Source organism: Tenrec ecaudatus, chromosome 8 (genome assembly GCF_050624435.1).
Source record: "Tenrec ecaudatus isolate mTenEca1 chromosome 8, mTenEca1.hap1, whole genome shotgun sequence".
In the NCBI taxonomy this organism is placed as follows: Eukaryota; Metazoa; Chordata; class Mammalia; order Afrosoricida; family Tenrecidae; genus Tenrec; species Tenrec ecaudatus.
This window is the reverse complement of record NC_134537.1, coordinates 90554343-90568438: the sequence shown is the minus strand read 5'-3', so window position 1 is coordinate 90568438 and position 14096 is coordinate 90554343. Positions and strand designations below refer to the sequence as shown.

General features: G+C 56.3%; 1 protein-coding gene across 2 annotated transcripts in view; it reads right to left on the bottom strand.

Moving 5' to 3' along the window:
* The window catches only part of GFRA2 (GDNF family receptor alpha 2), a 113978-nt gene extending 100226 nt beyond the window's left edge, over positions 1–13752 (bottom strand). For both annotated transcript variants that reach the window (XM_075556559.1, XM_075556558.1), the window contains exons 1-2: positions 13016–13752; positions 7540–7854 (exon numbers count right to left, since the gene is read on the bottom strand). In XM_075556559.1, coding sequence (XP_075412674.1) covers positions 7540–7854; positions 13016–13055 — 355 coding nt within the window. In that variant the 5' untranslated portion in view covers positions 13056–13752. The remainder of the gene's footprint in view (positions 1–7539; positions 7855–13015) is intronic.
* Between the last annotated feature and the right edge of the window lie 344 nt (positions 13753–14096).

Below are 14096 nucleotides of genomic sequence, written 5' to 3'. Positions count from 1 at the left end.
GAGCCGCCTGCCTGCGATGGCACAGCTGGTTTCAGGGGGGCCCTGACTCCGGCGTAGACACGCTCTCCTACCCCACCACCCCACACTTTCTCTGCGCAGGCCACTTGTCTCACTGCCTCCGACTCCATTCCAGCACCTGGCGACCTTCTCAGACAGCAGAGAACTGCCCCTGTGCGTTTCTGAGCGGGTACCCAAGACTGTCCAGTCTTCACAGGAGTGGAAAGCCTCCTCTTTCTCCCGCAGAGTGGCTGGTGATTTTGAACTGCCCACCTTGCAGTGAGCAACCCGACCGACCACACCACCCAGCCACTTAAGGAGGCAGTGTTGCCTCTTCACTTTCAGTCAGGTCACCAGGTGGATCTGCCCTGAGAGGCGCATCTGCTGCCTGGAAGGCCTGCTCCCCAGCTCCTGTCTGCCGGACCCCTCCTCCCACAAGCCTCCTCCGTCCTCCGCCTGTGCCTGCAGCTTATCAGACCTTCTTCTCCTGACTTGGGGGTACCTCAGAGGCTCAGGAAAGGCAAAAGCAAGAGAATGACAGGAGATGAATAGCACAGCAGGCTGGCCTGGGGACCCACCACCACCACCACTTCATGGGGAATCTGCTCCCGCTGCCAGGACCTCGGCATAGCAGGCTGGTCTGGGGACCCACCACCACCACCACTTCATGGGGAATCTGCTCCCGCTGCCAGGACCTCGGCATAGCAGGCTGGTCTGGGGACCCACCACCACTTCATGGGGAATCTGCTCCCGCTGCCAGGACCTCGGCATAGCAGGCTGGCCTGGGGACCCACCACCACCACCACTTCATGGGGAATCTGCTCCCGCTGCCAGGACCTCGGCACAGCAGGAAATACCCTCTTGAGACGATGCCGTGAGGAGAAATCAATGGATAATCACTTAGACTGTGCCTGTGTGCTGAGGAGGTGGGGGGACAGGTGTGACCCACAGCCCCACACATTGATCTTCCATCTCCTCCGAGCTCAGAGCCTACAAACCAGCAGACTGCTGGGGTGTACCTGCAGGAAGAAGAGTGGCCGTGGACCCTCCTGTGAGAGGCTCCTTCAGCCAGGCCCTTGGGATCACCAGTCAGACACTTGAGGTGTCCTCAGCTGCGTCCCACATCAAGGAGTGTCTGCTCTGCCCGGCATGCTCCCCGTAAAAGGGTCAGGCCCCAGAGGGCAGTGAGCACGTGCTTGCCCCCACAGAGAAATGGCTTCCACCCCCTTCCTTACAGAGCACTCCTTACACCCCCACAGCCAGCACAGCGGGCACCCGGCTAGTATTTGCCAATTCAAATGCTACTCACTCTTTAAAGCCAGTCTCCACTCCCCCCTTCTCCCTGGGGCCTTTGGGGCCACCAGAGGCTGGACAATCTCGATGGCACTTTTACTCCCGGAGAACTCCTTCTGGGGGGTTGCCGGCAGTTGCCCTCTGTTGGGCGAAGTGTACTTGTCTAAGCAACTGCACTGCCTTAGGGAGCCACGGTGACAACGAAAATAAGGCTATACTCCTCTCTACGCTGTAGGAGCGTTCTCCAAGCTACTGAAAGCACTACTGAAAAGCCGTTAGACACATCACTTTGTTTAATCCTCGAATACTCAGTGCTGAGGTTCTACCCTTTTCTGTTCTTTTATTTTGTTAGGTTTATTATTAGTGGGAGTTAATACATAGATCACACCATCCCACAGTTCCATCACGTCAAGCAGTGTTATACACCTGCTACCACAATCAGATTCCGAACACTCTTTTCCTTTCTGGACATCCTGGCATCGTCTCCCTTTTACCTTCCCCAAAACCCTTGTTTTACTTGCTGTCCTTATAGGTCCATCAGTCCTGAGTTGTCTATACCACAAAGCAGAGCACCGTATCCCGCAGCTTCCAGGACGACTCCAGTGACAGAACGCTCTGCGGCACACCAGATGCCTGTTTTACTGGTAAGGGGCTGAGACACTAAAGAATTTGCCCAAGGCCACAGCTGTGTGAGTGGGTCAGTCCGAATTTAAACCCGACCACCGCAGCTCAGAGTCCAAATGCTTAACCACAAGACTACTTTCTCCAAAAAATGCACTGTTACTGGACCGAACCTGTTCTTAAACCAGACACTAATGGTGTAGAGCTTCTCACGGGTCAAGCCTTCTCCTGCCTAGGAGCATGTGTCCTTCCGCCTGCATCTAGAGCCTCGTGTGCGTGGGACCAGGCAGGGCCGCATGGCTGACGGCACTAAAGGGAGGTTGGCAAACTGGGGCCCAGAGCCGCGTGCGGCTGTTTTGCTTCATACCTGTGGTTCTGAAGTGAAACTTAAAGAGGTTTAAAGGACATTATTCAGATCGTGGTGCTTTCCTTTATTGGGGAAAATAGATTTGTGGCTGTCGGGTCCTTTTTAAATTGTTGCGAGGGACCGCATCGCGTGCCTCTTCCCTCTCAAAAGTTTGCCTATCCCCGGACTTACGGTTCTGGAAGGGTAAAGCTCACCTCCAGGGCCCATTGGTAAGCCCATCCTGTCTAAGTCAGCACATGGCAACCGCTCCTGCAGCAAGATTCACCAGTGGGAAATCTTGACGTCAAGGCCACTCGGGAGGCCCAGCAGCCAAGATGACGCCAGATCCAGGATGTCCAATTCCAAGGGCACCCGCCTATAAAGGGCTTGTGGGAGGGGCCTATCCCTGAATGTCCGTGTCACAAGCAATAGGCCTCTAATAGCCCGTGCAGCAGAGTGACAGGGCATTGTGTAAATCCTGCTGCTGGTGGTGGTGGAGGCAATGACACAGCCTAGAAAGACAAGCCCTAGGCCATGAGGTCTTCCTCGGGTCAGTGAAAAGGTGTCTAGATAAGGAGTTGGGGAGGCCTGGGTTTCTGCCTGGGTTTGGCCACCAACTGGCTGTGTGTGCCTAGACATACCACTACACCTCCCTGCACCTTCCGCCTCCCCATCAAACGAGAGGATTGGGACCAAATGATCCCTGGCGCCTTGACATCTTCTGAGGCCACACTCCTGCCACAACCCACTCCTCCCAACCCAGGGCCACCCACCAGCCCTTCGCACATGCTGAGCAGCTCTGAGTGGGGACCAGGAATCTAGCCTTAGAGACAGCACATGGAGGAACACCCAACCGGGACTCACCCATCAGCAGAGGACAAGCAAAGGCCAAGAGTCGGAAGAAAATTCCAAAGCTGTGCCAACCTCTCTTCTCAACGACCCTTCCTCTCCCCTCTGTCCCAAGCCCGAGCCAGGCTATGAAGTGTAAAGAACAGGAAGGGAGTCCTGGCAGCCATCCCTCCCCCGTGAAGGGCACTGCTCAACCCTGACCATGAATAAGCAACTCTTAGCTAGACCCTGGCACTAACAGGAGTTCTACGTCTGTCTAAAGGCCCCCTGGCTCCCCCTCCTCAGCTCTGGGAATGAACTACCTGTGGACCCCAAGACCTAGTCAGAGAGGGCTACTGGATCTCCCAGAGAAAGAGGCAAGCTTCTGGGGAAGGAGAAAGGCAGGTGGTCTGCTTGCTTAAGAAGGGGGGGGTAGGAGAAATGTCTCCCAGCCTGTAAGCTGGCCTGAGTGTTGGCTGCGGCTCTTCATTCATAGTAGATGCTTAGCAGGGGTGGTGGTGTAAATAAAGAAATGAATCATCTCCAGCCAGGCATTCCCTAGACCAGTGGTTCTCAACCATCCTAATGCCACAACCCTTTTTAATACAGTTCCTCATGTTGTGGTGAACCCCCCAACCACAAAATTATCTTCGTTGCTACTTCATAACTGTCATTTTGCTACTGTTATGAATCAGGCGACCCCTGTGAAAGAGTTATTCGACCCCCAAAGGGGTTGCGACCCAGAGGTTGAAAACAAACTAAGAGCTCCTCGTCACTGAGTTAGTTCTGATCCATCACAATCCCATGCATTATAGAATAAAACTGTTCCATGGCCTCTTTGGATCCTGAAGTCTTTAGGAGAAGAGTATCATGCTTGGTAAAGTTGGCCAAAAAAGAAGGAAAATCCTAGGTGAAACTGACATCGTGGCTATAAGGATGGGCTCAGTGGCCTCAGCCAAAGGAATGATGGTGGGCTGCAGGAGGACTGGGCAGTGTTTCCTTCTGCTACGCATTGGCTCACCACGAGTCAGAATCTACTCGAGGGTCCCTCCCGACAACATCCATCTTTACAGCAGCAGATCTCTAAGACTGTCTTCCATGGAGCCATTGGGTGGCCCGAGGGCCAACTTGTAGATGAGTAGTCAAGCGTAAGCCGCTTGTGCCACCTGGCACCTTCCTGGATGGAAAGGGCCGTGAAACCAATGGAGCGGTGTACAGCCCAAGTGCTCCGGGGTGTTGTGCTGATCATGATGTGAGAATAGCTCATTCCTTCTGGCTCAGATCATCTCAGTCCTCCCCGGCGCTCCCAGGCAAGGATGCAGGAGGGAGCCACTGAGCTGTTTGGGGTAAAAGGCCCAGCTTCCCCACCCAGCTTTACAAGCCAGTATTTCTGCTGCCCTTTCCAAGGCCAGGAGCAAGCCCACCCAACGTATTGCCCATGCTCCTTTGGGCTGCTAGAAAAACAAGCACAATTCAACTCACCTCAGCCAGGAGCCTTCACTGTTGGCACAAGAGAGTCAGGTGCTCGGGAAGGGCAGCACCATGTCTCCTGTAGAATAGGACAGTATTTCCCTCTAGGGAACTGCAGTGACTAGAATGGGAGAAGTGGCTGCCTGACCCATGAAGAATTACTACATTGTGAATGGCAGTAAGGTTATTAGTAGATATACTTCCTTTCCCTAATACTCGGACCATATTTGAGCCATCTTGGCCCCCCTCAGAGATCCCTCTCTCCTGCCACCAGACGTGCAGGAGCCTCTTGGTGGGCACCTTCCTTGCCAGCACCACGAGGAAATGCTGCTCCTCTGACCTAAAGCCAATCTCTCCCCATGCCCTGGGTCCACCCTTTCCTGGTCCCAAGAGTGCTGTTCCACAGAATAGTCCCCTTTCTTCACCACCTAGAAATTGCCATCTCTCCTGTCCCTCCTTCAGAACTTACATGGCTCAGGCCACTCCCATCTTTAAAAATATATAAAAGTCATCCCTCGTTATTGTCCCCTCTTCGTGCCACGGTTCCAGGAGTTGTCCAGACTCTTCACTCCCAATTCCCTGGCTCCCATTTGCTCCTCAGCCAGGCTTCTGCTCCCATTGGTCACCCGTGAAGCTCTCCCAGAGGGCAGTGAGGGCAAGTCCCCTGCTTCAGTCCGTCTCCTGCTTGACCGGAATGTCTTCCACGCTATGGACCTTCTTTCCTTCTGAGGATGCGCTCACCCCTGCTCCACTGGTCGCCCTCCGACCTCTCTCCAGTGCCAGCTCCCTCCATCAGCCTTGCAGGCCTCCTGCCTCCATCATCCCTTCAAAGTCCAGTGATCCTCTCCGGGTCCTGTCTATTCCTCCTCCCCCTCCTGACCCCTCCCACTCCTCCGTTGACCCTAGGCGCCATGTGCAAGAGGATTTCACCTCCAAAAACTCCGTCATCACCAGTCCATGTTCCTCGTCTAGGTTCCAAACTTGCATGTCTAATTGGCTGCAGGGCACATATCCCCCAAAAACCTCCTCGCCTTCCCTCTGTTCCCTTAGCCTCTTCTTGTGAAATGGCACTGTCACCCTTCTGGACGGACGCCAACGAGAGCACAGGATGACCTCTATGAGGTCGCTTTGAGGACCTGTTGGTGGGGCCTTGTGAAAAGCTCTCCGAGCCACCTTCGCCTCTGCCCACCCCTGTTCTGGTCGACCACAGTCACTCCAGCGGTGACCTCCAGACAGTCCCTCTGACAGTCCTTCTCTACTGGAACTGAATAGTTCCTTCCAAAGTCTAGGTCTGATCATCGCACATCTGAGGTGGTCACATCCGAACCTCTTGCTTTAACCTTCAGGGCTCCCTACTGTGTACCACATACTGTGCCCTGTTTTCCGCTTCTCCTCACTCCATCACCGCTTCCTGACCCACCCTTTACTCATACTGAATCACTTCCGGTTGTGTGAATAGGATCGACTCTCTCACATCCAAGGCTTTTCCCATGCTAGTCCCTCTACCTCACACAGTTTCTTGGAGGTCGCCTCTTTGGGGATGACTTCTTGAGCTTCCCAAGGAGGGGTGCCATGGCCCTCTGGTGGGTTCCCTCAGCACCCCATGGCTTCCACATGGCAGCACGCATGCCAGCAAATTACAGAAGCCTCTTACTTATCTGCACCCCCGGCAAAGGCGCCACACAGCTTGTTCTCTGCCATTCCCACAATGCCTCGAGGTAAATTCTCAGTGACTATTAGTGGAATTAATAAATATGCACCTTCGCAGAAAGCTGCAGATGACAGTCAAAGCCCCAACCCCATTTGAAGGATCCCTGATTGGATTAAGGCTCTTGTGAACCCCCTCTGACGATGGCCCCGAGATGGGAAAGGTCTTGTTATCAGACAGAGCATGCTGCAGGGTGGATCAGTGCGGCTGAAGTTAGACCGAGAGGGGGTTACACCTTGTCACTGATCTCCCTCCTGCTCTAATGTCGAATTGCTCGTTTTTCATATTTTCTGCTTTGTTCTCGACTGAGGTTTTTCTCGGCTTCATCCTCTCCTCTTGGTGGGACCGTCTGTTTGCATTTTTCCCTGACTGTGTATGATTTTCTCTATAGGAAACCTATACGGACAACTACTGGACTGATGGGTCCAAAGGGCTGTGGCAGGGGAAACTGGTGGGAAATGCAGAGCCGATAGTACGAGGGAGAAGAAATGTCCCGGAATCAATGCTGGTGATACCTGCACAGCTCTTATGAATATGATTGAACTATTGAAACGTGTAACGTGTGAGTTGTATGTCGGTGAAACTATTAAAATTAACTAAGTTTATCTTTTAATAAACACATGAGCTCTTGGTGAGGAAGGAAGTAGATAGTGTGGGGGTGTCACTAGGGGAGGGATTGACAGGATTCTTCCTTGGGCTGTGAAGGAAGGTGTATCAGGAGACGTGGGGTTTGTTGTCCAAACACAACTTAAAGGCCTGCAGCAGCCAAGAAATCTGGACACTGTCTGAAAGGAGGCAAGATCAGGAAGAATGGGCGCAGGACAGCCAGCCCCTTGCCTGGGCGCTGAGGGCATCCATGTGTAGCGTGATTTGCACACGTGAGCAGTCCCATCTCTCGATCCTGTTCTCACTTCCCCCTGGCCTGGTTACTCCTGTCCCACCCTCTGTCACCGTCCCACTCCACCCTTGTTGTCCTTCCTCTTCCCCAGTCCCTGCTCATTTCCCCATTTCTCTAGCCGCCCACCCTCATCCTCCCCGCCACCTGGCCCTCTCTGACATTCTCACTGGCCCTCTGCCTCTTTGTCCTCCTTGGGCTTCTTTGACCATGGTGGCCACTCTCCATCAGGTGGCTACACCTCCTGAGTTCTGGGAGCCCCTGGTGGTAAAGAACTGGGTACTTCATTGAATCCCATGGCCATGTCCAGCCTCGGAACCCCTGGTCCCCCATATGCCCATCTCAGTCTGCCACCCCCTCTGAGGTCCCACGCAGACTTACCCTCGGTCAGCCCCAGGTGGATACTCCAGTAGATCTGCAAGCACTGCACCTCCTTCTTCATGCCCCGCTTGCAGCGGCAGTCGTACAGCGGACTCTCCTGCAGGACCTCCAGGGCTGCTTGGCACTCCTTGTTGGCCAGCATGGTGTTGCGGTCCCGGCCTGCCAGGCACTGCCGCAGTGTACGGTAGCGGGAGCTGCAGTTGGATTCAGCTGCGCACAGCTCATTGGCCCGGACACAGTCCACTGGGGGGCGCCAGCCGTGGAGCTCGGGGCCCTGCAGGGAGGAAGGGCTGGCCAAAGAGCGGAGTGTCTCGTCTGGGTAGTGGGGAGGGAAGACAAGCATGAATGAGGGCCGCCACGATCTCTGACGCAAGATACAGGCCTGGGGGCTTGGACCCTTCTGGGACCTTCACACCCCTTTGATGCCAAGGCACACCAAGGCCAACCATGCATTGGCTCCCCTACCACAAGGCAGACCAGACGAAAGGCAGTCGGTGAAAGGAACCCAATATAACAATTCCCTTTCCCAAACCCAAAGGAGGACTCAAGCTGTCATTCATCTTGGTTCTAGTACTTCCGCTCCATCGCTCCTCGGAGCTGGCTCTGGGCCTATGAACACAGTGCGATAAAGCCAGCCAGACTGTGGGCTCGGCCTTCACGGGAATGCACAGAGAGCCTAAGACGCCAAGTCCAGAGAAGATTCCACCGCCTCCGCGGAGAAGCCAGGGGCTGCGGGACTTGCAAGGGAGAGCAAAGGAATGGGACTCAAGGGAATTCTCCCTTTAATACTACCCAGCCCGCCCATAAACCCCAGTTCCAGCCAGAGGCCCGGCCAACACAGCGTGCTCAGCCTTGGAACCAGCAGAAAATCATATAACTTTCATAGTCTGGCAGGGCCTCGGAGACCATACAGGCCATTCCCCGAGGAAACTGAGGTCCAAAGAAGGAAGTGGTACTCCGAGGTCATACAAGAGACCCATGAACTGCTTAGCTTCCAGAGAACACCGGGAGAGGCAGAGCTGGGCCCATGGTCTGAGGCATGCTGAGCCCGGGAGGTATCACCCGGTTCTGAGCCCGGGGCTTGCACACCTGAGCGTCCAAATCTACCTGACAGAGACCTTAACGTTGCCCTCCTCTCTCTCCACTGCTCCTTTACCTTGTCCCTGTCCCCTGCTTTGCTCTCACATTATGCTTTCTGATCCCCCACCGAGGCCTGTCCACCCACCATCGCCTCTTCTGGTTGAATGCCTTTGCTTTCTCTACCTCCCCTCCTCCTCTCTCTCTCTTCCGCTCTCTGCTCCCAATGAAAAGCCCTCTCCCAGTCTCTCCTCTTTCCCCTTCCTTCCAAAGAGCCAGATGGCAAACCAGCCACCATAGGGAAAGAGCTTCCCTCCTTCAGGCCCTTCCCTCAGACACTCCGCCCCCTTTCTCCAACTGGACAAGGGCTGCTGACCTCATCCTCCTCACCCATTGCCTCCAGAGGGTCCAAACACGCAGGGTCATGTCCCCCTCCCCCCCCCCTCAACGGAGGGGACTAGAGAAGAAAAACAGAGGTGAAAGGGCAGGGAGAAGCCCACTTGGTCCTTCCAGGATCAGGTTCCAAAATGGTTTCATGGTTATGCAGACCTCACCACCCTGGTGTCCCCGCTTTCTCCCACAGTCCCCACTCCAGTTCCTGTCCCTGGACAAGCCCAAGCAGAGACGAGTAGCCTAGTCTGGCTTTCCTGGGGCCAAGGGCTTCCGCCACTCTATCCACCCTCAAATGTGAAATCCTCCAAGACCAAAGCCCCCTCCTTAGAAAACTGCAGAATGCACCCCAACTCCCCTATTCCCCACCCAGAACACCACTTATCCATTGCCCCAAGGAGCACCCCCCCTCCCCGCTCAGGGGAAGCTACCGCAGGGAGACAGCGACACCTAGAGGCTGAGCGCAGGGCAGCGAGACTGTCACACCAGAGAGCCGCCCAGAGAAAAGCAAGAGGGAGGGGGAAACGCAGGGGTGGGGGTTAGCCACAGGGGACAAGGGATTCAGGAGGCATACACCAGGAAGAGACAGGAGAGCTGGCAGGAGTGGGTCTGTGGTGGAGGAAGCTGCAAGTTTTGTCAAAGCAAAGGATGAGACGTAGCCTTCTCCCCCTGAGCAGGCCTTGTCCCAGAAGAGGAAGAGGTGAAGACAGAACCAGAGAAGAAATCAGCAGTGCTGCGGAAGCACTGGGGGGTGGGGCGCCTGGCCCCGCCCTGGCTGGAGAAGTGTCCTCCCGCACAAACAGAGACAAGCATCTTTAGCTCTGGCCTTCAGCAGATTCTCTGGTCCCAGGGCATAAAGCGGGTGCATCTGGGGCACCCAGGAGCAGCTGACACTGGTTCACCTGCACCTGCTGCCACCACTCAGTCTGCTGGAGCCTCCCAAACAGCCATGCTCCATCCCTGCACCAATTATGCCCTCAGAAGCTGCTCTGACCATGACTGAGCCTGCGGCTGGGAAAACCTGTCTAGCATCCTCCCAGCAAGCTTAAAGGTCAGGACATTCACCTCAAGGGATGAAGGCCACAGAGACACTCCATCTGCCATCAGGTGGGGCCCAGAGCCCCAAGGGATGATCTTTACCGATTCCTAGGCTCTCTGTCAATTGGGAGGGGGAGGAGAGCCACCTGACCATGGGAGCAGATCTACAGGGGACCAGTGCACCCTTGTACCAAACTGTCCAGCCCCTAGAGCCAACCAAGACCAGTCAGAGGATGGACTCATTGCCACCTGGACAGGTTTACCAAGAATTCTAAGAAAGTAGAGGTCACAAGGTATCCTGGTGATGCTTCCAAGTTCCAGATCAGGAGACAACTTGGACCCACCCAAAGAAGACACATGGGGGAACAGCTTCTACAGACACGGGGACCCAGCGACTACACAGAGCTGCAACTGCCTCTCCTGTGTCAAATGTCCCCACCAACGCCAGAAGGCAAGAAAAATGCAGGTTGTCCCCCATTTTGCTCCCACCCCCCCACCTCATTCTCTCCCTGGGGATGGCTGGGCAGGAAAGGCCTCTCCCGAGGGGTACATTGAGAACCTCTGCTTCTGGGAAAGCATTTCCCCTTCTCCCAGCCAAAGGCACACCTCTGCAGTTCCAAAGAAGTCTCTTCCCCAAGTGGATTTCCAGTTGGTTCCCAAATAAAGGCTCCCTGCCAAGAAAGAGGCCCTGGGACTGAAGTTTCCCTAACATCAATCTATTCTTTGCCCTCTCCTGCCCTAAGCCCTGGCCTTCAGCAGCAGCGGGTGGGCACCCGGTGGCTGCCTAACACTGGGCTTTGGGAAGTGGCTTCTCCCACAGGAGAACGGAAGGCCTGTGGTCACAGGGGAACACTGCTCTCAGCCCCTGTGGTCTCGGGCAGTGTGTCTTTGTCTTTACCCAAGGAAGACACTGAACAGGTTGGTCGGAGTCTCTCTCTCTCTCTCTCTCTCTCTCTCTCTCTCTCTCTCTCTCTCTCTCTCTCTCTCTCTCTCTCTCTCTCTCTCTCTCTCTCTCTCTCTTTCTTTCTCTTTCATACACACACACTGCTGTGCATGAGACCCAGCAGTGGGGTCAATTCCTCAGGCCTCTGCAGCTGAGAAGCCACAGTCTTGGCCCTGGAAATGGCCAAAAGGCCCAGACTTCCCACCACTCAACCCACTCTGCACCTCAGAAAGCTCACCCACTCGGAAGCCCTGCCTGCCCAGGGTTCCAGGCAGCTCAGCTTGCTGCGCTCCTTGAGATAAAATTGTCTCTTTCCCATGGCTGTAATCCTTCTTGGGCCCAGAAAGCTGGGTTTTCAAACCAGCACCAGGAGAATAGGTCAGGTTTGATCATTGCCCCTGCAGAATGAAAGTCCACTTTCCAGAGGGTTGCTGGGGAGGGTTTCAGGACCACTGAGAGCCCTGGAGCACCAGCCCACATTTCTCCCTCAGCCCCTCCCATCCAGGAGGAAAACTACTTCTGGCTCCAGGAGACTGAATGGTGCAGACCACACCCCAAAGTAGGGCCCCCAGCAGGGCAGAGAGGGGGGCTGGGTTGGATAAATGTTCACTTCATGAGGGAGAGAGGATTGGCATCAACACTGAATTAAAATCTGGATCCTGACCCTGGAGCACTTAGAACACCTCTGGGGACCTTCCCAGACCAGCACCTACCTCCCCACAGCCTTCCCTTCCCCAAGCCCCTCCTGGAGGAGGCAGGAGGGAAATGGTGCACTGGGAGGCCAGCCTGGCTGACAACTGCCCAGCACCGCACCTACCCAGAGCGGATGTGCTACAAAGTCCACACAGAGAACACACAGATACCAAGCCGTGGCACCGAGCCCTCTGGAGCACAGTCCCTGGCAGCAAGCTGCCTCCCCTGGGACTTCTGCACACCGGTGCCTTGCAAACACCTCTTTTTCCTCTCCTCCACCTCAAGAATGCTCTCTCTAGCCCGCAGTTGCCCAAATCACTGAGATTTCACGCGCGTCAATGGAAAGGGGATTTGGGAATTCCAGATGGGAAATAAGATGTCAGGTTTAAGGGGTCTTCAAGGCAGCCTGAGGAGAGGGTTTGACAAGGGGGGGGGGTTGTCTTTTGTCCACATCGGTATTCCTCCCTCTCAACCTCATCTTCCTCGCCTACGGAAGCAAACTTTGGCCTTCCTCACTGCCCTTCCCTGCGGGAAGAAGAGACCAGAGAAGGTAGTCTATTCGCCACCCCGCACTCCCACCTGCCAATCGGGCTGGAGTCTGGAGTCTGGGAGGCAGAGAGGGGAAGGTGGGGAAGAAACTTGAAAAGTGTTGAAGGGAGTGGAGCTGCGGGGACGAGCCCTGCGCAGTGGAGGAGAGGGGTGCATTTGCCAGTGGTTGATTGGCAGTCAGAGAATGCCTGCCAGCGCACCGCACGGACGTCCAACCGGGATCTCAGGGCGAAATTCGTGTCCACGATCACAGCCGGATCGACTCAAGGAGCCACCCGGGAAAGATGGGAGTGACGTGATTCTCGATCCCTCCACTCAGCTGCTCCCCTGCTTCTAGGCGAGAACCAGAGTTGGATCCACCGCCCCTTAAGTTGTCGCAATTTAAACCCATTATTTCGAAGGAAATCAGTGCTATCATTTCGTGTGTGAAGGAGAGTGTGTGTGTGCGTGAGTGTGCGCGCGTGTGTGCGTGAGTGTGCGCGGGGACGATTGGGGTATCTTAAGTCTCCTTCCCAATCCCCCCCACAAGCAGCCAGTCACGCCCCCCCCCCCTCCCCGCCATCCCACCCGCCCCCTCACAGCCCTCACTCCCCAGGGGTTCAGCACCGCCGGGGTCCGCAGCGAGGTTCGTGCCCGGCTGCAGGGGACCCGGCTCCAGCCCGTGCCCTCGCCCGCTGCCCGCTCCCTTCCCGCGTTCCCGGCTTCTCGCCGGCGCTGGAGCGCGCTGCTCACTCTGCCCCCTGGGCTCAGGCGGGCACGCTGCCCCCGCCTCCCGCAGGCACTCACCTAAAAAGAAGAAGAAGCCGAAGACGTTTGCCAAGATCATGTTAAATAAATCCCACGGTGCTTCTCCTTTTCCTTTTCCTTCTCCCTCGGATTAAAAATGAATTACGACCACAACAATACTAATAGCCAAGCGGGGATAGTCAGCCCGAATCCAATGCGGAGATGCCAGGCAGTCCACCCGGCGCAGATCCGGAGTCCTTCGGTTCTCGCCTCGGGCTGGAGAGGGTGGGGTGGAAAGAGGGCGGTGGGCTGTCTCTCGGCGCCCCCCTTCCCGGCTAACAGAAACGGTGTGCGTGTGTGATGTGTGTGTGTGCGGTGCTCGCCAGCAGCTCCGTCCTGAGCGCAGACCTCCGCTCCGCTCGTCCCGGAGGGCGCGACTCCCCGCGGGTCCGATTCCCCAGCGCTTCCCGGGGTCCGGGGCGGGGTCCGGGGCGGTGGGGCAGAGGCGACGGGAGAGTGAAGGGCTGAAAGCAGAGGCACGGGCGGAGGTCCGAATAAACGGCAAAAATAAAAAATAAAAGAAAGAAAGAAATCCACCAACGAGTGTTTGAGCCAAGAAACAATCCGGCGGGCGCTTCGTGGGCGAGCCACGGGAGTCGCTTCTTTCGCAGGGAGCCGAAGGAAAAATGGATTTTGTACAAGGTCTTCTCGCGCGAACCCTTGCTCGCCTCACTTTGCTTCCGATGGAATTCCAGCGCCCGGCGGTCTCGGCGTGCGCGTCTCCCCCGCTCCTCTCCCTCGCTCTCCTCTCCGCGATCTTGCGCTCTCGCTCTCCCTGGCTCGCTCGCTCGCTCGCCCTCCCCCTTCTCCCTCTCTCCGGCTCCTCCCTCCTCCCGCCCCCTCCCCCTGCCGGCTCCCTCGCCGGGATCGCGCGCCCGCCGCCCCTCTCCTCTGCCTCTGCGCGGGGCTCGGCGCTCGGGCTCCCCGGCTGCGCGGGCTCCGCGGAGCGGCCACACGGCCGCGGCGGCGGAGGCGCCGAAGAGCGCCGGTCCCGGGAGCTGCGCTGCTGGCTCGCTCGGCTCGGCCGCCCGTCCTTCACGGGACTGACCTGCCGCGGTCGGAAACGGACCGCCCGCGCGTG